The sequence below is a fragment of the Rhinoderma darwinii genome, chromosome 7 (assembly GCF_050947455.1).
Source record: "Rhinoderma darwinii isolate aRhiDar2 chromosome 7, aRhiDar2.hap1, whole genome shotgun sequence".
Lineage (NCBI taxonomy): Eukaryota > Metazoa > Chordata > Amphibia > Anura > Rhinodermatidae > Rhinoderma > Rhinoderma darwinii.
Window position 1 is genome coordinate 56,715,160 of NC_134693.1, and position 27,218 is coordinate 56,742,377.

Consider the following 27,218-nt stretch of genomic DNA (forward strand, 5'->3'; position numbering starts at 1 on the left):
TGTACACACATAATACACGCCCACTTGGACTTTTACTTTTCAACACGCCCAGTTGTACTTTTGCAAGCCTCATTTGCATAAATACAAAAATGGTCATAACTTGGCCAAAAATGCTCGTTTTAAAAAAAATAAAAACGTTACTGTAATCTACATTGCAGCGCCTATCTGCTGCAATAGGAGATAGGTGTTGCAAAATCTGGTGACAGAGCCTCTTTAATGACCAGCTCAATTTTTCTGTTTTTGCCTCTCTGCGTTTCAGCAGCCATAACTTTTTTATTTTTTCATTGACGTGGCTGTATGAGGCCTTGTTTTATGCGAGAGAAATAGTATTTCCCCCCCCCCCACAGTTTGGGGGTAAAAAAAATTTTTTGCACTGCGTGAATATAGGAAAAAGCGATTCTCGGAATCGGTTTTTTTGTTTATTTTTTATCCCGTTCACCTTTCACGCTAAATAACCCATTAGATTAATTCTTCAGGTTATTACGGTCGTGTAGATACCTAATATGTGTAGGTTTTTTGTTTTTATTTAGTGTAGGGGCAATAAAATGTATTTAATGCAAAATAAAGACTCTTTTTGGGACTTTTTTTTATTTATTTATTTGTTTTGTTACTTTTTTTTTTAAATCCCAACAAGGGATAACTTTATTTGTAACTTTTATTTTTTACTCCTGTTCGCTAATACATTACACTGTGTCACTATGACACAGGCTGCTGATCGGGCAGCACATAGTGTGCCCGAACAGCAGGCAAACGGAACAGACAGCCCTGGGGTCCTTTGTAGGTCCCCAGTGCTGACTGCAGAGGGATTCCCCATTGTTTGATCGCATCACTGGAATCCAGGTGATGCGATCAAAGAGGGGAATTCCCTTTGATCAAAGGGTTAAACAGCTGGGGTCCGAATGTTTGCCGACCCCAGCTGTGTTCAGGAGGCTGCTCTAAGATCAGGGTCTGTGCTTTGAGGGCGTGGTGGAGAGCGAGCTCCATGAGGTTACGTGTGCTGTATGGCAGGCCTAGGCCACACCGCTCCCATACTGACCTTCCCAACATGGCGGAATGTTCCCGACAACAAGACCCCAAGCTGGTGGGCCGCCTCGGTGTGAGACCCCCCCGGCCCGACCGACTACTGTCACCCATAACAGCCTCCCTGGGACGGACGGGCAGACACACTCTATCTATACCGAGCAACGCCGGGTATAACAGCTAGTGTAATATAAATTTTTACCCTTTTTGCCATCATGTTTGTGAGTACTGTACACAAACATGATGGAAATGGTTGGTTGGTTGGTTGGTTGGTTGGTTGGTTGGTTGGTTGGTTGGTTGGTTGGTTGGTTGCAAAACACACCTAAAAGAAAGGACTGTATATACACTTATCTAAATAAATTCTAATAATCATGGTTTATATTATATGGCGTTATATATGGGTGTTCAAAATAATACTTTACCTATACAAGCTGGTGGAGTTCCCCAATGCCCATCTGAGCAGCGGACATTACTGTTTCCATTTAAGAAGTGGTACTCCGAACAACGGTACACAACCACAGAGCCGGATACATAAACTTGGTGTGAGGATTTATCTATACTGTGCTCTACCACAGGAGGAGGACCACAAGCGTTCAATGAATCTAGACAGATACAAAAAAATCTGTGTCAGCAAATTCATAATTATAACATTGGGAGAAAAGATAAAGGTATAGTTTTTTTTGTACCTTTCTTTTTGCAGGTAGGATACTGAATTTGACCATTTTTGCAGAGTCCTTTCACCTCTGTGTACATTGGTAACTCAAACCCAACTGTGCACTTAAATTCCACCATGTCACCATGTAAAAAGTTTGCATTTAAATCTGAACTCCACTGAAGCTCCAAATTCCTTTCTTTCATGTCAGACACAGTCAGGGTGCAGGGCTCTGCGGAGTATAAAATACATGTGTGTTTTAAGAAAACTTGTAAAAAGTGTCATAGTTGCATTGGGTTGTTCAAATTGTGCAATTCAATCGACTTTTATGGGTTGTGTGGTTTAAAAAGCAACATAAAAATATGAATCTAAAAATGTAATCTAACTTAAGTCTAACATTTACTACTTATATATTCTGATTTATTCAGGACCATTACATACACTTAGACTAGGTTCACACCATGTTTGGTGATTACGTTCAGTGAGACTGTATAAGTGGTTCACCAAACGTATCGCCACATGTATGTAATGTTATGCCCATACAGTTGCAAACGTCTTTCTTAGACCCATTAAAAAAAGTATACGCGTGGTATATGTGTTTTTTGCTTACAGTTGTATTAATACAGTTAAACATATACATCAGGAGGTTCTCCCAGTGTATATGCCAAATATTTACCACAAAAGTGTGAACCTAGCCTAAGGCTTCGTTCACATATGCGATGGGGTCCCGTTCTGACGTTCCGTCGGAGCATTCCGTCAGAACGGGATCCTGAGCAGACACAAACTGACACCAGCGGATACCAGAGGTTTTTGTTGCCATCACCATTGATTTCAATGGTTTTGGAGCCGGTGCCCGTGGTTTCCGTTTGCCTCTTTTGTGTACGTTATTTTGCTGGAAGCAATAGTGTAGTCGACTACGCTATTGCTTCCGGCAAAACGACTGATCTGGTGCACAAGAGAGACAAACGGAAACCAGGGGCACCGGCTCCGTCACCATTGAAATAGATGGTGATGGAGACGGAAACCTCTGGTTTCCGTCGGTATCAGTTTGTGTCTGCTCAGGGTCCCGTTCTGACGGAAAGCTTAGACGGAACGTCTGAACGGTACCCCAATGCAGATGTGAACGAAGTCTAAGTTAAACCATTGCATTTAACTTAAAGAGGTTTTACATCCCCCAAAAAACATGTCTCCAAATGTGAATAAAATAGTGTAATTTCCACCTCCACACATCACTGGGGTTACCGTGTATTGATCCTTATTGTTCCCTGCAATTGTAGACTACGCCGTCTTTTTGACCTTTCGACAAAGGTCCAGATTGGGACTAAAACGTAGCAATCTTACATATGGGTCAATAAACGTTTTTCACTCTTTTGACTACTATGCTGTGGAGTGCTGCTACTTTCTGGGTGGAGTATAGCACCTCATGGTGGCACCTTATAAATAATACTAACCCATGGTCTGTCAGTGTGCTGTCCGTTCAGTGGCAGAGCATATAGCTTTTACCATGGGCATGACCATAAGGCTGGGTTCACACGACCTATTTTCAGACGTAAACGAGGCGTATTATGCCTCGTTTTACGTCTGAAAATACGGCTACAATACGTCGGCAAACATCTGCCCATTCATTTGAATGGGTTTGCCGACGTACTGTGCCGACGACCTGTCATTTACGCATCGTCGTTTGACAGCTGTCAAACGACGACGCGTAAATTGACTGCCTTTGCAACGTAATTTGAGCCGTTCTTCATTGAAGTCAATGAAGAGCAGCTCAAGATTTACGAGCGTCAAAGACGCCTCGCGTAATACGAGGAGGAGCTTTTACGTCTGAAACGACGCAGCTGTTTTCTCCTGAAAACAGTCTGTCTTTTCAGATGTAAAAGCAAGCTAGCGTGTGCACATACCCTAAGAAGTCACTGATGATTTTTGGTTTTAGTGAACGTCAGAATTTTTATGTCCAAAATTATAAAATATACATAGGCTTCATTAAATTGACATTACCTTTAGCTGGTGTTTATCACATGATGCTTGTTATACTAGGACACACACTTACGTAAACATTTAGGTAGCTTAGACCAGGTTCCACGGTTACAGTACACATCTTTAGACCCTTCCATTAGGTGGAAGCTGTGGCATTTATATTCTACAAAGGAGCCATTTTCATAGCTGGCCAATTGAGCTTCAACAAGTTCACCTTTGCTTATTACTGGTGGAGTTTGGCAATATTCATTGTTGACTGAAACAGAAATGTAACCAAGAAAACTACATTATTGTCATATTCTCTTTCACTTTTATATGGATATTCACATAAAGAAAAAGTAATAGGGCCCACGCAATGCTTTTAAAAATAATTGTGCAAAGCAAAGTGTCCCATTAGTAATAATTCCCCCATAATACCCCCAATAGTAATAGTGCCCCATAGTGCCCCTTATAGTAATAATGCTCCCCCAAAGTGTCTCCATTAGTAATAGTGCTCCTTCATAGAGCCCTCACATTTAAGTCTACCACAGGAAAAAAAAAAGAAATCTAATACCTAATCCCAATTCCATGTCACATTTAGTAATCTGGTGAAGGGCACAAGCCTCTTCTGGCCTTAGGCCTGAGCAGCCTATGTCTCGGCGTTGGCTGGCACAACGACACAATTGCACCGCCTACAACATAGATCTGCCCCTCTTATAGGCTACAGGCCTAATGTGGCCCATGGCCTATGAATGTGAATGGAGGGGCAGGGAGCCATAGGCATTCGTGCCCCGCAATAGTATTCAACTGTAGACGCATCTTGAGGACACATATACAGTTGATTTTGGTGCTTTCCTGTAGATTCTGGGAACTGGGCAAAAAATCCGGGGGATAAGCCTTGGATGCCCAGTGTTAGCAATGCTTCTGGCCTGATCTACTTAGTACCCTTCTGCGATCGATCTCGATCATCGGGTTGCCGACCTGGGCAATAGACTGACACTTCCTGTTTCCTGCAACTCAGTTGTCAGTTTTACCTTGTAGACTGGGACAGGGCAGCAATATGTGGAAGATTTAATGACAGATATTTTGTACATAGTGTTATAATTATGTTACTTGAAAGAGGTTTAATTATTTGTTATTTATTTTTATTTTTTATTATTGTTTATTGGCTTTTACACCCGGTGTACACCACAAAAAATAACCATTTTAATGCTAGGAAGGGAAAAAGAATGGGAAAAGGCAATGTAAAAATATAAAAATTTAACTTTATTAATGGACTCTAAAATACTCAAAGGTACGTAATTTAAAACATGGGCAAAGTTATGGGTAATTATTACATTTTTAATGTTTATTCTCATACAGTGATTAATTCAGTTAGTTAATTATTGCCACATAATTATTCTTGGAGTATTATCCAACATATATCCTGCCTGCAATAGAATTATTAAATGCTTATTGTTATTCTTTGACTTGCCCTGAACCTTTTTGTATTGCAACAGTGCTTACACGTCCTTGCTGCGTCAATGTGTCTGGATCCACTTAGCGGCTTGTATCTTGCGTGCCACAAAAGAGGCAGCTGCACTAGCAACTCATCTCACCTTCTCTGCATCCATCTTGAGACCACGGTCAGACACGATGTAGCCCAGGAAGGGCAAAGAATTTTTCTCGAACAAACATTTCTCGAATTTAGCATATAGGCGATTCCCTATCAGCCACGAGAGAACTTGGCGAACATGCTTTCTGTTTGCATTACCATTGATTTCAATAGAAATGCTTACGTTGCTAATGGTTTCCATTTGTCTCCGTTCCGTAAGGATAAAATTTTTTTGGGGGCAGAATCAATAACGTAGTCAATTACAGTTGGGGGGGTTCTAGATTGTTGTAATTCTACATTGATATGACATGTCTTATTGTATACTCTAGACTTTTTCATTGGATAGAGTATTTTGTTACTCCTCTTGTATTAAATCATTGTATATGTTTATGTTTTGAAATCTTTGATAAAAATTGAGTATTCAAAAAAAATATAAAATATGAAAAATAAATAGCAACAAAATTTAAAAAAAAACAACAAAAAAAACACATTAATTCTCTTCTGTATACTTTAATTTATGAAACTAAAATCAGACATGACACACTCCCTTTAATCTACAATGCAGCTCAGTTAGAGTCACTAATTATAGCTGCATACTAATAAAGCAAAGCTAAGCTGCCAAGCAGCTGCCACTGAAGACAATAAAACGATTATTCAATTACTTATATTTACAGATGATTTTTAGGGAAATAGCTCTTTAACCCTTTTTTTCTTACAGAAATATTACATTGACCTTTATGTTAACATAAATATTTTTTTAGAAAAAAAACACAGGAAAAAGTTGGTCCGCTCAACATGCACCATTTGAAAAAAATCTGGCACCACGCTGTATGTTCTTTCAGTGCTTGTAGACAAAGGAGGATTTCTGTGTCAGCAGCAGATCAGATAATAGATAGATTGAAGATAAAGTCCAGCACTCGATCCAATACAACTTTCCCAGGAAGGACGCTTACGCGTTTCCTTCCGAACAGGTTCTTAGTCATAGCTGTGACTAGGAACCTGTTCGGTTCGAAACGCGTAAACGTCCTTCCTTGGAAAGTTTTTATTCTGTTTTTAAACTTTATGAATTAAAGTTTTTATTTTATTGGATCGAGTGCTGGACTTTATGTTTAATTATAATTATTTTTTTGTTTACTTTTTGAAAATCACTTATTGGAACATGCAACTAATGAGATACATTTTGACACCACCTTTATTTAGAACTACATAACTCACCAATGCATTTAGCTGGTTCTGGCCATTTACCCTTTTTGCATGTTATTTCCTCTGGTCCCTGTATTTCATATCCATCAGCACACTGGTAGTGTATAACATCACCACTGTGATAAACCTCAAGACTCAGAATTGTGTTCCCATTTTCTATTTGTGGGGGTTTGTCACATTTTATCTTTTCTTTGAGCTCTGTGAAAAGAGAATGAGAAATAAACAAATAATATTGCTCTACATCCATCAAGCATACCGTATATCACAGGCGTATTCAATCTGATCATGTGGTCCATAAAATGTACTGCCATTGACATTTGCTGTCTTGGACTGACAAACATTTGCTTATCATTCTATTGAGTTTAGCACATGCCCTTCCTCTAGAACTCTCTCCCAGTGTTTTTATTTTTTATTATTCAATGTAATATTTTCTACTAAATGTATAGTCCTGTGCTAAAAAAAACTTGCAAGAAATACCATGTCATAGCTAGACAGCTCATACTTAAAGGGGTTGTCTCATAAAAATAAACTCTGTTCACATGCCCCAGCTCACGACACCCTTCTTTGAGCTAGAGCAGCAAACTGCTAAGGACGGCTCCCGCTCCGGTGGACCGAGCATGCCCATGCGGCATATGGACATCCATTCAGTTTGTGTGGCTGGCATGTAATACCACATTTCCTGTGCAAAAATGTATGGCTGGCTGCAACTTCCCCAACGATAACAACTGATCACTGGGGGTCCCGGAGCCAGACTTCTGTCTATCAACTGATCACCGAGGTGATTATCCTTTGAAAAGGACTGGATTGCCAGTCAGTTCTTATAGCATGATACATTATTGCTTCAGTTTTTATTTGTACTCATTTGACTAGCTGGTACACAGAATAATTTTTATAAAGCCTATTTTCTACTATTTTTTTAAAATAAAGTAAAGGAAATCCAGTATATGATCTACTCTACTAAACATCTATATTTCCCTGTTATTTATATACATATTTTGTTGTGGTCAATTGTTCCAAATTTAAAAGAGAAAATTAAAAAGAGAAAATTAAAAGGGGAGGTCTGGTGGCCATATGTTGCCTTCCAGTATTTTAAATTTGGTCCTTGGTGCTTGATCATTGGCAACTACTGCTGAAAGTAATAACAGATGACACTATTTTACTCACCTACGCAACTAGGTGGAGTTGTCCAATGCCCATTCTCACACTGGATTTGCTCAGGGCCGATTAACATGTAGTTATGATCACAATCGTAATGTGCCTTGTTCCCAATGCGATGTAGGGTAGGATTACTGAGCAGAACACTGCGGGCCGGTCTTGGTGGAGGAGGGCACTTATTTTTTCTTTCTGAAATAAATAGGTGAAACTTCCTCTATTAATTACCCAATGCACAATCTATATCGCCTGCGTTTAACACCTTTAAAACGAGCACCGATTGACAATACAGCTTGTCGATTGTCACTTGTTTGCTCCCTTCATATGGAGCAAGGATCGTTTGGTATTGGGATGAACGATCGTTGCTGCGATCATTTATCCCAAAACATTAGTATTGTGTCGGCAGTACATTTCTATGTTTATACAGGGAGATATGCTGCCGACTAGCAACCATATGTTTGCCGCATAATAGATGTGATCAGTCAATGAGCATTCATACGAACTGTTATATATTCTGTGGCTAGCTTACATGGGTTTTCCAGACATTTCAACCCCTTAACGTCTAGAGACAGATATCTCCGTCACAAGCAGGTGTTAGTTCCCGCATCCTGATATATATATCCGTCACAAACACGCCCAGTTGTCCATTAAGAAACTCATTAGCATAAAGCTAAAATAGGTCTTAACTCCGTCAAAAATTATAGTTTTTCTAAATAAAAAACACTACTGTAATCTACATTACAGCGCCGATCAAATTATGTACAACATAGGCCACTTATAATGTGGTGACAGAGCCTCTTTAAGTTTCCTCATCTCCGTTGCATCTACTGGGGTCACGTGTGGGGTCTAGCAAATGATGATGTGAGGTATTTAGTTGAAAACTACTGGACCTAAACAATTAGTCTGGGCAGTCATTTAGCATCATTTTGCATCATTGCGTTTTGACAGTCATAACGTGTCACTTTTCCGTTGACGGAGCTGTGTGAGGGCTTGTTTTTAGTGGAACGAGCTGTAATTTTTATTGGTTCCATTTTGGGGTATATGCGCTTTTTTTTATCACTATTTATTCCATTTTTTGGGAGATGAGGAAACCAAAAAACAGAAATTCTAGAACTGTTTTTTTTAAATATTTTTTACAGTGTTCACCGTGCAGTATAAACAACATCTTAACTTTATTCTGCGGGTCGATACGATTACAGCGACACCAAATTTATATCGTTTTTTTACGTTTCACTACATTCCCACAATAAAAATACTCTTTTCTAAAAAAATCATGTTGTAGTGTCACCATTTTCTGACAGCCATAACTTTTTTTTTTTCAGTTGATATCGCTGCGGGACGGCTTGTTATATGCGCGACGAACTGTAGTTTCTATTGGTACCCTTTTGGGTTACTTGCGACTTTTTGATCACTTTTTATTACATTTTGTTTTTGACAAGATGACCAAAAAATAAAATCCTCTCATTGTTTTTTAGTTCATTTTTTTACGGTGTTCACAGTGCGGTAAAAATAATGTTATATTTTTAAAGTTCAGGCCATTCCGAACGCGGCGATACCTATTATGTATAGTTTTTTTCATGTTTTCATTTTTTTTCTAATTATAAAGGACTTGATCAGAGAAACAGAGCGATTGTTGATTTTATTAGTTAAAACGTTTTATTTGTTTATTTATTTATTTTTCCTTTTTTTTTTTTTTACACTTACCTAGGGACTTGAAGATCTGATCTTCTGATCCCCTGTACAATACACTGCATTACTTATGTAGTGCGGTGTATTGTAACCGCCATTCTTCATCTGACAGTTAGCCTGTTAGGTCCTGCCATAGCAACCATCGACACCCGCGATCTCTCGCGCAGGGGGGTTACAGAGGGACCCCCCGCCCTCTGTTAACGACTTCATTGCAGCGGACGCCATTGACAGCTGCATTGAAGGGGTTAAACAGCGGCGATCGGCGGTAACTGCCATCACTGCCGTTGCAGCGGGATGTCAGCTGTGTATTACAGCTGACACCCGCTGAAGATGAAGCGCGCACAGCTCCTGTGCCTGCTTCATCTACAGGGCGTGACTGTATGCCCTATTGCGGGAATGCACTGTAAATCAGGATGTACAGTCACGCCCAATAGTGGGAAGGGGTTAAAGGCTATGTACACCTTTGAAATTGTTTGTTTTTTTCCCCCCAAAAATGTGTATCAGTGTGATTGGTGCAACTTTCAAAATACTTTTTATTAAAATTTATTTTTACTTTTTGAGATACAGCTGCTTTGTATCCTGTATACAGAGTAGCTGTATCTAGCATTGAAACCTGTATTCGTCAGGACCACGGCACTGACAGGTTCAGTGTCAGTGGGTCTCTGACATCAAGATCCACCTATAATCTATCACTAAGTTATGGACATAGATGTGATAGTTTACAGGTGGATCCTGCGTGTCAGAGGCACGCAGGACCCACTGTCAGTGAACCTGTCAGTCCCGCGTACCTGACTAATACAGGTTTCAGTGCCAGATACTGCTGCTCTGTATAGAGAATACTAAGTAGCTGTAAGACAAATTTTCAATAAAAAGTATTTATAAAGTTGCACCAAACACACTAACTGACCTTTTTATTAAAAAAAATAATTGCCTTTCAAAGGTTTACATAGCCTTTTAGCATTGCAGTCAGCCCCCTTAGCAATGTAATCTGTTACCGATCACATCCAAGTTCATAACCTAGATGTCATTGATTACAGGTGGATCCTGTAATCACGCAGACACGCAGGACCCACTTTCACTGGACCCACCAGTCCCGCGGATCTGACGGATTGAGGTCTTAGCGCACGATACAGCTGCTTTGTATACAGAATGCAAACCACCTGTAGCTCAAAAAGTAAAAATTATTTTTAATAAAAAGTATTTTGAAAGTTGCACCAATCACACAGACATTTTTAATAAAAATAACAAAAACATCTCAATGGTGTACATAGCCTTTAATATACCAGAATCTTTATTTTTTCCTCCTGTTTCCAAGGTGCTTTGTATACTATAGGTCCTTAAGGCTGGATTCACACGAGCACATTACGTCCGTAATTGACGGACGTGTTTCGGCCGCAAGTCCCGGACCGAACACACTGCAGGGAGCCAGGCTCCTAGCATCATACTTATGTACTGTAATCATGTTTTCAGTACGGGACAGTTGTCCGGCAGCGAGGCAGGGACTCCTAGCATCGTACATAAGTATGATGCTAGGAGCCCGGCTCCCTGCAGTGTGTTCGGTCCGGGACTTGCGGCCGAAACACATCCGTCAATTACGGACGTAATGTGCTCGTGTGAATCCAGCCTAACACCACAGAAATTACAAAATTGGCTGTACTGGGTAAGTTGTTAAATTGACGTCCCTGTCTCTGACATTACTGCCTGCTTTGTAGCAACTGGTTGAAGCTGCACCTCACAGACTTCCTGCTCTGCCCACACCCAGCCTGCACTCTGCACATAATATTGGTAACACTGACAATATGAGCCTATAGCATGCCTTGGGTACTGCATTCTGAATCCATACATTACGGATCTATAATATGCTCGTGTGCATGATGCGTTATGACTAACACAATATAGCACACTGCTGCTAAAGCTTGATCATGAAATGAGTTCACATTCACAGACTGCTTTATTAATTATTTGTAGGCCTATATTATTTTCACACATCTCCACACATTATTTTCACACATTACCTTCACAAATGGGTGGCTCAGGTTCCCATCCGAAGGAATAGCACTGGATTAACTCTGAGCCTTTAATGGAGTAATTTTCTTTGCAGTAGAATTGTATCACATCTCTTTCTGCATATGATGGTTTTACTGGGTAGAATCCACCATTTTCCACAGCTTCCAGCCTCCCACAGGACATTTCTAAATGAAGAGACCCCTTTATAAGAATTGACTTATATGATTGTATAAAAAATATATATATATAATATACTATTTAGCAAACCATAAACAGAGCTGATCAAGGTAGTCTACAAAACCTTTTTCCTTTTTTACAGCATCAATAGCAAACTTGTTCCAATCCTCCAAAAATATCAGATAAGAAGCCTAAAAAGAAACTTCATAGCACTTCATAGATAAAAACTTTCTGATGGGTAAGTGCACGGATGCAATTAAAGTGCATCCTCACCTTATAGATATATATAACCTCTGGAAACCCCTGGTGGGAGGAAAATAACGCAAGTGTGGATGCTGTGCTCACAATTTTTTATAAAGATGACCTCTGTAGAAGAGGATCCCACTTGGTGCATACCCTTGGCCACTAATCTCCCGCTTTCCAATCTCGTGGCTGGATAACAACTATTATAAGCTTTAAACAGCTTAAGAATTTAAGTGATACATTTCAGGCAGGTATTAATGATGGAAGAGCAGATACTCTAATTATTATTATATCACATTGAAAACATTAAATAGTGATCAGAAAGACTTACTTGTGCAGCTTGGGGTAGAAGACCAGCCTCGGGGGAGACACTCAACCCAGTCGGCATTGGTCCCAGCAGCAGTGTAATAACCCTCATTACACTCGTATTGTACAGTCTCTATAACACGGAAAATTCTCCTTGTTGTTACATAATATCCATTAGTAAGAAGAGGAGTTTCACACCTGTCTAATACATGACAACGAAAGCAGTGAAATATACATGTCAACTGGTTTGTTCTAGACATAATGCACGTTTATGTAAATTGTGAGATATGTGTGAGCCTATCCATCAGTTGGAGTCATGGAGTGGTAAATCTTTTGTGTTTTTCTTTCCATCTGTTTTAGGAAGGCCATTTTCTCTTTGAGTCATGTCCTGCCCAAAAAAACCAAGATCCATGCTGGAATGGTTCTTGTGTTGTCAGAGACCTGATACCAATGAAAGCCCTAAACATGAAAATCAACCTGTAAGCTAGATTCCGTAACCAATAAGGCCTCATGCACACAACCGTAGTTCTTATCCGCAATTACGGATCTGTAAGTGCGTATAAAATACTGACACATTAATTTCTATGGGAAATGTCCTATTTTTTGCATTTACGGACTCCAATACTTATTACTGTGGGCACGGTCCGCAAATGTGTATAACACTCCGCGGCCCGTCCATGCAGTATTTACTGACCGTAATGGTCATATGCATTAGGCCTAATTCGTAGACTGAACTTTGCTTGAATGGATGTACATCTAATCAGCACTATTGCTGTATCTAATGGCAAGGAGCATCTCAGAGAAAGGTGTACTATATTCATTTATTCATTCCTCTTAATTTGCTACACTTATGTATGTCTTGACACGTGTATAATGCCTCATGCACATGGCCTTATTGCAGCTCTGCGCATGAGTTGTATATTAAGTTTCACGTATGGGATCGAATCTTACCCTGGAAGATCAATAAAGCCTTTCCCAAACTTTGAAAAAGTCCTTCATGATTTCACGGAAATAAATATAAAGTTTGTGTGCAGAGGCATAAAATGGCCATGTACATGAGCTGTAACGTTTATAGGCCTGGGTTTATGATGTGTTTTGTTATGCTGAACAGATTAATATAGGAGGAAAATGGGAATTCATACCAGTTATCTGATGACATCCTGGGGGAGGTAACCATTTTCCAGATGTACAGTTTATTGTTTCAATTTTATCTCCACTTGTGGTTGTGTAGCCTTCATGGCAGCTGTATTGAATGGTGTCAAAAGCTTTATACAACTCTTTTGCATTGTGCAAAATTCCATTCTGAAGTGATGGTTTGAGACATTTTTCTAACAAACAAAGAAAAATCAACTTTTTATTCTCCAAGATGTAATCAGGTAAAATATATCAACCACATTTGTGATTAATGTAACAGTTAGGCTTCATGTGCACGGAGCATGTTTGGAGTCCACATGGTTCTGTATTATGGAGCAATTGGCAGTCTGTGCGCTGCTGTATGGAGCCTCTGTGAGGTAATATATAGTTAGGTCCAGAATTATTTGGACAGTGACACAAGTTTTGGCATTTTAGCATTTACCAAAACATATAGAATATACAGTTATATAATCAATATGGGCTTAAAGTGCAGACTCTCAGCTTTCATTTGAGGGTATTCACATCCTAATTTTAGGAATGGTTTAGGAATTACAGCTCTTTAATATGTAGCTGCCTCTTTTTCAAGGGACCAAAGGTAATTGGACAATTATTTCAAAAGCTATTTAATGGGCTGCATGGGCTATTCCCTCATTAATCCATCATCAATTAAGCAGGTAAAAGGTCTGGAGTTGATTCCAGGTGTGGCATTTGCATTTGGAAGCTGTTGCTTTAAACCCACAACATGAGGTTAAAGGAGCTCTCAATGTAAGTGAAACAGGCCATCGTTAGGCTGAAAAACATGAAGAAATCCATCAGAGAGATAGCACAAATGTTAGGAGTGGCCAAATCAACAGTTTGGCACATTCTTGAAAAAAAAGAGCGCACTGGTGATCTCTTGAACTCCAAAAGGCCTGGACGTCCACGGAAGACAACAGTGGTGGATGGTCGCAGAATCCTTTCCATGGTGAAGAAAAACCCCTTCACAACATCTACCCAAGTGAACAACACTCTCCTGGAAGTAGGCGTATCAGTATCTAAGTCTACCATAAAGAGAAGACTTAATGAGCGCAAATACAGAGCGTTCACCACAAGCTGCAAACCATTAATCAGCCTCAAAAATAGAAAGGCCAGATTAGACTTTGCCAAACAACATGTAAAGAAGCCAGTCCAGTTCTGGAACAGCATTCTTTGGACAGATGAAACTAAGATCAACTTGTACCAGAATGATGGAAGGAAGAAAGTATGGAGAAGGCTTGGAATGGCTCATGATCCAAAGCACACCACATCCTTTGTAAAACATACAGTGTGATGGCATGGGCATGCATGGCTGCCAAAGGCACTGGGTCACTAGTGTTTATTGATGATGTGACTGAAGACAGAAGCAGCTGGATGAATTCTGAAGTGTTCAGGGATTTACTTTCTGCTCAGATTCAACCAAATGCAGCAAGGTTGATTGGACGTCGCTTCACAGTACAGATGGACAATGACCCAAAACATACTGCGAAAGCAGGATTTTTTTTTTTTTAAACAAATTTTTATTTATTTTCATCAAATTATTCTAAACCATACAACGAATATGGGCACGCAGACCCAAAATACAATTTGAGAGTGACAATTGTATTTTTCCAATATCATAAAAACAAAAAACATCCGTCAAACTTCCTGGGAAAAAGTAGTATCCATCACTGATAGTAAAATGCATCATCACGTAATATGTAGACGACCCCATGTACCCTTCAACGTTTCCAATAAGTACCACTTGGTGAGCGTGAAGGGAGATACCGCCGGTGTGAGGTGTGAGTTCTGAGTCAGACAGATGCTTCACCATGAATGTTCTCCATTTGATTCAAAATTTCTTAGTGCTTTTTGTTTTTGTATGTTCTGCTTCTAATCTTTCTATGTGCAAACACTGTTTCAACTGACTCAATACGTTTTGTATAGTCGGCACAGTAGGTAACAACCAGTGTTGCAACAGTAATCTCTTAGCTACCAAACCGATCCGATCCGATACCAGAAGAGCTTAATTGTGGAACAATGCCACAGACCATGCAACAGGTGTGTCTTACTAGTTAGACATTTGAGACAAGCCAGTAGTCGATCAGGCATTGCGGGGCTTGGTGGCAGGTTAAAACCAAATATAGCCCTGTGCATTATATGAAATTGAGTGTCTTTCCGTACCTCCCTTACCACATGTTTTTGAATAGAACCCCATCCTATCAATATTTTATCCCTGTGGATCACTATCCCCAAGCTGTTCCCACTTTGTAAGGAATTGCTCAGGCGGAACCACAATTAATCTATCTCTACTACTCCAGTATATGTGGGAGATGGGCATCATTCCACTGTTTTGGAAAATAGTCTTATCCATGTCATTTGTAACCACTTCTCGACTGACAGTACTCAGAGCATTCACAAAAAAAATGTTGCATATGTTGAAAGGGGGTCAACCCATATTTATCTATCTACTCTTTCCCGTTAAGCCATCTCTGATCCGTGTCATGAAGCAGATGCTCCACTCTAAGTATACCCTTCGTTCTCCATTCCTCAAAAAGACTATTTTCCTTTCCTTGAATAAATTCAGGATGCTTCCATAGGGGAATATACTTGGAAATTCTAAAGGAGAGACCATATCTCTTTCTCATAGCCTTTATAGTTTCCCTACATATCAGAGATTGCGTTATGAATTTAGGCAGGGCTAAGAGGGAGGAATGTAAGAGCCTGCAGAGGTCGCATGGGGCTCAAAAATTGGATTCAAGAACGTGGTCAGAATGGTAACTAGTCTGTTTAACCCAGTCAATAACACGTTGTGCCAAGCAAGCCAAATTGTAACCCCGTAGATTAGGTACCGTGTTTCCCCGATAGTAAGACACCCCCGATTGTAAGACGTATCGGGGGTTTCAGGGGGGTCGGCTAATATAAGCCGTACCCCGAAAGTAAGACATATGTCTTACTTTCGGGGAAACACGGGGGTATTGCCGCCTCCTGCCCACTTCCACGCCGCCACCCTCTCCATACGTCACCGAGCCGGATATATCCGTCCTCAGCAGCTGCTAGTTCGCGCAGGAGGACGGATATATCCGTCCTGTGATGGCGCGGGTACTGAGACTGTACCCACGCGATCAGCGGCAGGAGCACGGCTGTTATACACAGCCTGGCTCCTGCTGCAACTGCCGGAATCGAAGCGCGCGCCGATTCCGGCAGTTTAACCCATTAAATGCCGCTGTCAATAGTGACAGCGGCATTTAATGTGTTTGACAGAGGGGGGAGCTCCCTCTGTCACCCGATCGGCGCCCCCGCAAACAAATCGCGGGTCACCGTCGGGTTTCCATGACAGCCGGGGGTCTAACAAAGACCCCCAGGTCTGCCTTCAGAATCTGCCTGTTAGGCGATGCCGGAGGCATGACCTAATAGGTTGCCTGTCAGTTTTACACTGACAGGCAATAATGCTTCGGTATACTAAGTATACCAAAGCATTATATATGCAATCAGCACATCACAGAGTGAAGTCCCCTGGTGGGACTAAAAAAGAAAAAGGAAAAACAGTTAAATAAAGTTTGTGAAAAAAAAATAAATAATAATTCGACAATTTTTTTCCAATATAAGACATACCCCGAAAGTAAGACATAGTGGGGCTTTTGGGGATAAAAAGAAAGTAAGACACTGTCTTACTTTCGGGGAAACACGGTAGATTAATACCGGCTCTCTCCCTGTTAGCTATAAGTTTGTCCATGCGGATGCGAGGTCGTCTACCTCTCCATAAAAAGTGACCAAAGGCCGTGTTTAATTTTGATATGTCTGTATGTTTCAAAAGGAGAGGTATTGTTTGTAACGGATATAGTAGCTTAGAGAAACACATCATCTTAAGGAGGTGATTTCTCCCCAATAGAGAGAGAGGCAAACCATGCCACCTCTTCAAATCATGCCGGATTTTCATAAATAAAGGTGGATAATGTAAGCGATATATATGGAGTCTGTGGTACGTCCAATATGGATACCCAGATATTTTATGGATCGTTTGGCTACAGGAATATGGTGGAGGTAAGTGGGTAGTCCCCCCTGAGGTGACTTGGACCCCATATAAAGGGCCTCGCACTTCGAAACATTAAGTTTAAAACCAGAGAAAAATAAATAAATCTGTAAGCACGTCTAACACCTTAGGTAAATCTGAACTCGGATTAGACATAAACAGCATCACATCATTGGCAAAGAGAGCTAACCTTAAGGTGTCGCCACCAATTGGAATACTATGAATGATCTGATCCATGTCCAGAGAGCGGGCTAGGGGCTCAGGAGTTTTTTAAGGCAAAGAAGTGGAATATTCTGCAATGGCCAAGTCAATCACCAGATCTCAACCCGATTGAGCTGCATTTCACTTGCTTAAGACAAAACTTAAATCAGAAAGACCCACAAACAAGCAACAACTGAAGACAGCTGCAGTAAATGCCTGGCAAAGCATCACAAAGGAGGAAACCCAGCTTTTGGTGACGTCTATGGGTTCCAGACTTCAGGCAGTCATTACCTGCAAAGGATTCTCTACAAAGTATTTTAAAAAATCATTTTATTTATGGTAATGTTAATTTGTCCAATTACTTTTGTGCCCCTGAAATGAGGAGGCTGTGTAGAAAAATGGTTGCAATTCCTAAACGTTTCACAGGATATTTTTGTTCAACCCCTTGAATTAAACCTGAAAGTCTACACTTCAATTGCATCTCAATCATTTCATTTCAAATCCAATATGGTGGCATGCAGAGCCCAAATCATGAGGATTGTGTCACTGTCCAAATAATTCTGGACCTAACTGTATTCTCCCATAGAAGCATTTATAAAGCATGCACGGATTCTGTGAAAAAATAACCAAAAACTTCTCAGTTTGGCTCTGTATTAAATCATGGCACACTTCCTTATAACGTTTACCTTTCCAGGACTGGGGGAGTTTTGGCCCTTGAGATCCAGAGTAAAATCCACATTTTGGAATGCTGTATTCTAAAGGTGATTAGTATACCCCCATTTATTTATTTTTTGCAGGACAAATAGGGCTTTCTTATTATTTAAAATTAGAGGTGATATCATTTAATTTGTAGATGTTATTTTGGTGAAAAATATCAGAAAATGGAAAAAAAGAAAATCCTCATCTATTCAAGTTCTGTTCTAAGGTAGTCTGTTCAATCAATAATATTTACCCCAAAAATAAAGCCCTAGTTCTCCTGTGCATAGCGATGCCATTGGGTAACGGATGACATCTCAATAGCTCAGAAAACAAAGACACTGTTTTAGCTTTACATGTATTTTCCCCCCTTAACTTTAGATGCAGAATCTGTACGTGAAAGAAAATCATCCAAGTACAGAAATACTTTAGTGATGGCACAAAAAGCAAATAGAACATGCAAAATTTGGTGGCTAGGTGTAACTATTATATATTTGGGGTAACGTACATTCTGCTTGACAGAAACTTGACTTTTCAATGCCTGATGGCCTGATTCCCATTAAAAATTAATTTATGTCACGCAGGATAAAAAAGTTTGTACCTCTTATGTACTTTTTTGGGGGGGAGTGGGGCTTTTTAAAATTGTTTTTGTAATTTTTTTTATTATTTATTTATGAACAGTCTCTTATCTGAGTGCCGTCATCGGGACATGATTGGTTCAGGTCCAAATTACGGTATCTAGACCAGAAAATATAAATTATTGTCCGACCTGGAAACCCTTAGGCCCGGTTCCCAACTGGCATTAATGCTGCAGAATTTCCGCAGTGGAATTCTGTGCAGAAATGCTGCAGCATTTACAATAGCAGCAAAGTGGATGAGATTTTAAAAATCACATGCCCACGCTGCTGAAAAAAAAATGCAGCATAAACTTTAATAAGTTTACATGCGGTGCGGAATTTAAATCCGCATGTCAATTCATGCTGCGTTTTTGTTGCGAGTTTTCCCTATTGAATTCAATTGGGATGCAAAACCCGCAATGAATAGTCAAGTGTGAATTTTGCAGCGGAATCGCAGCAAATCTGAGGCAAAACTCACAACTCGGAAAAAAAAATATAATTTATATTTGCCCAGAACTCCCTGCTTCTTTCTCCAGTCCGGCCTCCTAGGATGATGATTCATCCCATGAGACTGCTGCAGCCTATCAAAGGTTGCAACAGTCACATGGGCTGCAGCGTCATCCAGGGAGGCTGGACTGGACGCCAAAGTAGGGACGAGTCAACATGACAACGACCAGGGTACGTATGAAAGTTTGTTTTTTTCTTCTGCTGCTGCTTTCCGCAGTGGAAATTCCGCCTGAAAAACTGCACTACAATGTGGTAAGTTTTTCGGGACTGAATCGGTCGGATACACTTCGTAGTTTTATGCAGCGTATCCGACCCATGGGAACCCGGCCATATGCTGGTCCAGGCTTAACAGTAATTAACAGCTTCTGGTCCAGGTGCCATTATTGGGACCTAAACCAATCTTGTCCTGATGAGGGCACTCACATCAGAGACTGTTAGTTACAGTTAGATCTGGACACTTCATGCAGCAGAAACGCTGCAATCGTCGGGGGGAACGGGACGTAAATATACAGCCTCCCTGCAGACTGGCACACTGCTAGATGCCATATATTTATGTGAAGAGGTCGGGAAGGGCTTATATGGTACAAGATTTTTTTAAATTTATGTTTAATAAAATTACGCCCACCCCCACCTGATGCCAGGAGGCAACCTAAGCGCCCTATGCCTCGCCGCAGCCCTGATTGAAGATGGAGCCTACGGAGGAGGAATATGCTTATAAACACGTCATAGAGGTGACATTGTGGTTGTTAATAGTATTATTACTCCAGTATACACAACTTATTCTGAAAACCCATCGGGAATGATAAGTACTCTTTAACATATTGCCACTTGTGACTTATCTTCTATATGAAACTAAATGTGCTGCATGCTTGCAGCGTGCATGATATTTTCTTTGTTATCATGTGAATATTAGCTATTAGAATGGTGTGGCCTATAATCTTTATTGTAGGGTTTAACTGTACCATTTTTTCTTACAAGCATGGTTGTAAAAAAATAACAACCCTCATTCGCCTGATTCCTGGACAATTGTTAATATGTGTTCTCTACAAATATAAAATATCTTTATAAACTTACTGAAACATATTGCTTGAGGTTCCCATCCTTCTGATGTGCATGTGATTTCATCTTCTTGCCTTCCAGACTGAAATGTGTACCCGGCTGAACAAGATACAGATAGCTTCTTCCCCTCCTTCATTGGGAAATAAAACTTTTTGAATATGTAAAGGTACTGTGCAATGTTTCCATTCTCTACATCTGGTAGATCACACAAATTTCCTGTAAAAATATGAAACATAGCTGTTAGTGTGGCAGACAATTTCCGCTGTGGATTTTGCTCCAAAACCGCAACAGATCTGCAGCAAAATCTGCAAATCTTACATGCAGATTTTTTTTGTGGATTAAACAGCAGAATTTCCACGGGCTTCACCCTATGCATTGCAAAGGGTGAATTCGGTCATGAAAATTTGCTGCTTCTCTGCACAAGAATTATTTTAGTGCACGTTTTCTCCGCTAAATTTGGATGGGGTTTTGAAAACCCCATCCACTTGTATTGTACTGTAAATTGCCGCCATTACAGCAGGGTGTCAGCTGTAACATACATAGGTAATTGCATAGGTAATTATTTTGGAGTGTGGCTGTCTAATCAAGAGGCCCTCAATACAGCTGCTATGAGCTTGTTAGTTGGTTTGCAGCCAGAGACCTTACTGGAAAGAGCAGCTAAGGCCTAATTCAGACTAGCGTGTTCGGTCCGTGATATACGGTCCGTGTGTTGGCCGAATTTCCTGTACCGAACACACTGCAGGGAGCCGGGCTCCTAGCATCATAGTTATCTATGACGCTAGGTGTCACTACCTCACTATGGGACAACTGTCCCGTACTGAAAACATGATTACAGTATGGGGCAGTTGTCCCGCGGTGAGGCAGCGACACCTAGCGTCATAGATAACTATGATGCTAGGAGCCCGGCTCCCTGCACGGTGTTCGGTCCGGGAAATGCGGCCAACACACGGACCGTATATCACGGACCGAACCCGCTCGTCTGAGTTAGGCCTAAGTGGCAAGAATTATTTAAAACAAGCAGCTAAGCGAGTGTGGAAGCGTAGGCGTGTGCATTGATTTCAAGTGTGACTTAAGATTCAGTGACTGTAGATTAAGCAGAAATTGTTGCTTGGGTGTTTAGTGCATTTTTTCCCATACAACGGTATACTGATTGTTAAATCCCCATTAGATACAATGAATTCCATTGCTGCCAATGCAACCAAGTGTATATCCTGTGCCATGTATGTAATCCTTGAACAGCCATTTGAGGGACCATACTGCTGTGCAGGGTGTGTGAGAATTGCCCATTTGGAAGCCCAGATTCTGAATCTAAGCAAGCAACTTTCAACACTTCGAGTAATTGACAACATGTAGAGGAGAGCATGGAGGTTCAGGCTGTTGAGGCAGCTAGCTGGGTAAAAGTTAGAAGGCAGGGTAGAGGAAAGAGTGTCAGGGAGACTAGTCCTGATCTGGAACACCCTAACAAGTTTGCCAAGTTGGCGAATGTGGGGGACATCAGGTCAGGGGTAGCACTGCTGCATCTAGACACCTCGTCTAGCAAACAGGGGAATGTCTGTTCCAGTAAGGAGGGGAATGGGAGCATAAGAAAGAAGAAAAAGGTCCGGGTAGCGGGAGACTCTATTATTAGGGGAACAGATAGGGCAATCTGCCACAAAGACCTGAGATTCCGAACCGTTTGTGGTCTTCCGGGTGCTCGGGTATGGCATATCGCGGATTGGTTTGACAGATTATTGGGAGGGGATGGTGAAGACAAGGGAGCAAACCATAATGAAGTCATTGTTATGGGGGACTTTAACTACCCTGATAGAAACTGGGAGGCAGAACCCTACAAGTCCATCGATGGAAACAGGTTTTTGACAATAATTAAGGACAATTACCTTTCACAACTGGTGCAAGATCCAACAATAGGGGGGGCACTTCTAGACTGAATTTTAACCAATAGGCCGGACAGGATATCATCGTAGAGAACCTACAAAAACACTAAACTTCAGAAAGGATAATTTTCACGGTCTAAGGAATGACCTTAAAGGCATAAACCTTAAGGGCATAAACTGGGGCAAAGTCCCCAAAAATAAAAATACACAAACTAAATGGAATATTTTTAAAAGCCTCTTAAATAGGTCCTTTGAAAAATATATACCTTCGGAAATAAACAAGCTAGAGACAGGATGAAACTGATGTGGTTAAATAAAACAGTAAGGGGGGAAATAAATGATACAAAGAAAACTTTTACACTACTAAAGCAAGACAGTGGTGAGGAGGCATTAAATACCTATAAAGAAAAAAATGTCCATTAAATATCACCTACTTAGCCAAGAAAGATATGCAGCACCGCCTTAAAAAACACTAAAATAGACAAATGACCGGGTCCGGACGGTATACACGCCCGTATTCTGCAGGAATTAAGTACCGTGATAGACAGACCCTTATTTCTGATGTTTAACGATTCTATCATGACTGGGTCTGTTCCACAGGACTGGCGCAGAGCAAATGTGGTGCCAATATTCAAAAAGTGGTAAAAAAGTGAGCCCGGAAACTATAGGCCTGTAAGTTTAACCTCCATTGTGGGTAAAATATTTCTGGGCTTTCTGAGAGATGCTATTCTTTAGTATCTCAATGAAAAACTGTTAACGCAGCATCAGCATGGGTTTATGAGGGATCGGTCCTGTCAAACTAATTTGATTATGAGGAGGTAAGTTCTAGACTGGACCTGGGTAAGGCTTAGGATGTGGTGTATATAGACTTTTCAAAGGTGTTTGATACTGTGCCGCATAACAGGTTGGTATATAAAATGAAAATGCTGGGACTGGGGGAAAATATGTGTAATTGGGTCAGCAACTGGCTCAGTGATAGAAAACAGAGGGTGGTTATTAATGGTACATCCTCAGAGTGGGTGACAGTTACCAGTTCCACAGGGGTCGGTATTGGGCACTCTTCTTTTTAATATGTTTACAGAGTATAATTTCAGTATTTTCAGATGATACTAAGCTCTGTAAAGTAATCAACACAGAGGAGGATAATGTAATACTATAGAGGGATTTAGGGAAGTAGGAGGTTCAGGCACAGAAATGGCAAATTAAGTTTAATGTGGATAAATATAAGATTAGGCACTTGGGCCAAGGAAACAGATTTTACAATTATGGATTTAATGGTAAAACACTGGGTAAAACTTCTATTGAAAAACATTTGGGGACATTTACCTTTTGCAACCAGTGCCAAGCAGCTGCTGCCAAGCCAAATATAAATAATAATAAATCGTGGGATGCATCAAAAGAGGCATAGATGCTCATGACAAGAACATAGTTTTAGCTCTATAAAAATTCCTAGTCAGACCACATATGGAATATTGTGTACAACTTTGGGCACCTGTTGATAAGAAGGACATAGCTGAGCCAGAACAGGTGCAAAGAAGGGCGACCAAGGTCATTAAAGGGAATGTGTTGCCAGAAAAACATGTTTTGTTTTTTTTAATTAAACATTTAGTGTGTAGGTGATTAAACATAGTTCAAATTTTTTTTATTTTTTTCACGAGTCAGGAAATATTATAAATTAATTCTAATTTATAATATTTCCCATTGCTGGTCACTAGATGGAGCTATTCCCAAAATTGCAGCATTGCAAAATTGGGTAAAAAGCCCTCGCTCTAGTGAGCTCTCAGCATCCCCCCTCCTTTATCCTGGCTAGTGCCGGGATAAACGAGGGATTTGAACGGTCTAACCTCCTACACTGTGTGTCGCCATTTTTTGAGCTAACACACAGTGTAGTAGGTTTACATACAGTAGTAAACGTACACAAACACGAACATACATTGAAATCTCTTACCTGCTCCTGCCGCCGCGGCTCCCTCCGGCCCGTCCGCTCCGTCTGCTGCCGCTGGTCCAAGTGCACAAGTCCGGAAGCCGCGACCGGAAGTAGTAATATTACTGTCTGGCCGCGACTTCCGGTCCACAGGAAAATGGCGCCGGACGGCGCCAATTTCAAGTTGGACTGTGTGGGAGTGGCGCATGCGCAGTTCCCACACAGACGGCGTACACAGAAGTGGATGGGACGGGACCCGTTCACAGTCTCTATGGGACTGTGGCTGCCGTATTCCATGTCTGTATGTGTCGTTAATCGACACATACAGAAATGGAACAAAAAATGGCAGCCCCCATAGAGAAGAAAAAGTGTAAAAATAAGAAAAAGTAAAACACAAACACACAAATAAATATAAACGTTTTTAATAAAGCACTAACATCTTTAACATATTAAAAAAAAAATTGTGATGACACTGTTCCTTTAAGGGAATAGGCGGATTGCAGTACCACGAAAGGTTATCAAACGGGGGGCTATTCAGTTTAGGAAAAAGACGGCTTATGGGCGATCTAATTTCAATCTACATAATATAGTTGGACAGTACAGAGATCTTTATAATGATCTTTATTACACCTAGACCTGTAACAAGGACAAGGGGGCATCCTCTACGTATAGAGGAAAAAAGTTTTCACAATCATCACAGACGGGGATTCTTTACTGTAAGAGCAGTGAGACTATGGAACTCTCTGCCGCAGGGTGTTGTGATGGTTGATTCTTTGAACAAGTTCAAAAAGGGCCTCGATGCCTTTTTTGAAAAATATAATATTACTAGTAATGAGTACTAGATTCTGGAGAGGGGACATTGATCCAGGGATTTATTCTGATTTCCATATTTGGAGTCAGGAAGGAATATTTCTCCTTATAAGGCAATTGGCATCAACCTCATGGGGGTTTTGCCTTCCTCTGGATTAACACGGTAGGATTATAGGTTGGACTTGATGGACCTCTGTCTTTTTTTCAATCCTATCAACTATGTAAGAGTATTTGTAAAGTTGCTTCATTTACTTGAGTTGCATTGGAGCAATAAATAAATTGATTGCAAAGGTAGACATACTCTTTAAGAATTGGGATACCTGTGCCGCTTCATTTGGGGAGAATACAGTTTTATACAGACACAGTTATTGAACATGGTGCTTAATGATTTAGCCTGACATGGGTCTCAAGAACACAAGTACATAGGGAATTTAGGGCAGGCCATACATTGCCAAATTTTTATAAGAAGGGAGGGAAGGGGCAGAAAAAGCATAGGTGTTGTACAATTCTGTGTAGTCTGATACTTTAGTCATCCCCTCTTACATCTGTCCTCTGTTTTTTCGTTACCTACCAAATGAATGTTATCAAAAAGTAGGGGGCAGATGGATCCGAGTATGACTGCAGAATTAGATTTCACAAGGTTTGTTTGTAGCTTATTATTATTGAGACACATAAGTGCATAAGATCTGTAGTCAAAAAATGGAAATCTTTGATTAAGACTATTTGGAAAATTGCTTGATTTTCCATTTTAGGGCCCTTTTGCACCAGCCAATTATCAGAAAAACGAGTGTTCACAGAACGATAATTTTCCTGTTGTAAACAGGGCAACGATCAGCCAATGAACAGGCTCGTACGTCGGCTGATTGTATTGTTTTAAATGCCGAACATGGAGATGTGCTGCTGACATGATAGAAAGTTATGGGGATGAGCGATCAGAGTAATGAGCGCTCGTCCCCATACGTGTGAACGGAGGAGACTAGCGCCGATCAATGAGCTGTCTCATTGATCGGCGCTCGTTGTACCAACCAAAATAGGCCGGTGTAAAAGGACCTTTAGATGTATTGGAGCAATAATAAAAAATGTGGCTACGAAGGTGTACATAGCCTTTAATCATTCCAATACCAGTTAAATATAGATAATAATGGGAATAAAGTAATCAGTTTGATGAAACTTTACGGGTGTATTCAAACTTAGTGGTTGAGATGTGGTTAAAGCTCGCATTAAAAATGCATGCATGTTTTTTTCCGATGCAATACACACCAAATCGCAGTAAAAACGCATTTTCGGATGCATTTTTTATGTGGTGTTAACTTTGCTCAGCCGCAAAGTCTGAATACACCCTAACTTACAATAATCAGATGATTAATGTGCGTTCCCACTTATTTGTGCAGAAAGTTTTTTTTTGCTCTGCAATTAAACTGATTAAAAAAATCCTAACAATAAATGTAAACTTCCTGGACCTGTGTCTTTTTTCAACCGATGTAACTATATAAAAAAATTTAACGATTGACATCAATTTCCAAGATGACGTGATTGGGACCCCCACCTATAATACACTTATGGCATATCATACAAATATACAATACATATTATTAGTTCGAATATCCATTTAATGAAGAAGTGGTGCTCCTACATTGTTCAAGGATTGCCACTCTTTCCCTTTGTTTATTTACACAAATTTATTTTAGATCCCTAATGTAATTTTTTTTAAATAATTATACAAGTAACAAGGGGCACCAACCAAGCTCAACCAGCTTCATAATTCAACAAACAGAAAGAATCCTGAATTTAGATACAAATAAGCGTATGGGGTGGAGGATGGGTGACATTCTCAAGCAAAAGAATGTAAGACATGTAAATAATTACATTATCACAAAATAGAGATATTGCCGACTATCTTACCTTCTGCTGAACATAATAAGGAGAACACTAAATCCAACAGCAAGAAAAACTGCACTTTCATGTTTTTATCTACTGTTCATTTCCCGTCCTAACATTTGTGAAACCTCCAGATTTTAGTAAATTTCTCAGGAAAGTCTGTTAATTATTTACAATACTTGTAATGATTACACCTTCTAGTTAAGGCTTCATCTGTAGTGTGAAGAAGTAGAACACAACAAAAATCAATTTACAACAAAAAAGCACCAGAATTCGGATTTTACTATTTACGGATCTTCATGTATTGATTCATTGTATCGTAATAAAATACACCATAGTTTGAGCAGGGAACATATGAAGTATATATCCAACATGTTACAGTCTGATATTGAGTGATTTATTGATTGCAGTTACTATGGAGCTGCTAATATTTGGGAAAGTTATGTTAGTACAAAGTTAAAATGTAAAAATTTTATAAGACAACCTATTCAG

General features: G+C 40.2%; 1 protein-coding gene across 1 annotated transcript in view; it reads right to left on the bottom strand.

Moving 5' to 3' along the window:
• The window catches only part of LOC142657196 (coagulation factor XIII B chain-like), a 33,282-nt gene extending 6,416 nt beyond the window's left edge, over positions 1–26,866 (bottom strand). The window contains exons 1-10 of the mRNA XM_075832248.1: positions 26,751–26,866; positions 20,256–20,456; positions 13,142–13,327; positions 12,025–12,201; positions 11,282–11,458; positions 7,590–7,769; positions 6,438–6,623; positions 3,723–3,905; positions 1,707–1,904; positions 1,443–1,622 (exon numbers count right to left, since the gene is read on the bottom strand). Coding sequence (XP_075688363.1) covers positions 1,443–1,622; positions 1,707–1,904; positions 3,723–3,905; positions 6,438–6,623; positions 7,590–7,769; positions 11,282–11,458; positions 12,025–12,201; positions 13,142–13,327; positions 20,256–20,456; positions 26,751–26,811 — 1,729 coding nt within the window. The 5' untranslated portion in view covers positions 26,812–26,866. The remainder of the gene's footprint in view (positions 1–1,442; positions 1,623–1,706; positions 1,905–3,722; positions 3,906–6,437; positions 6,624–7,589; positions 7,770–11,281; positions 11,459–12,024; positions 12,202–13,141; positions 13,328–20,255; positions 20,457–26,750) is intronic.
• Between the last annotated feature and the right edge of the window lie 352 nt (positions 26,867–27,218).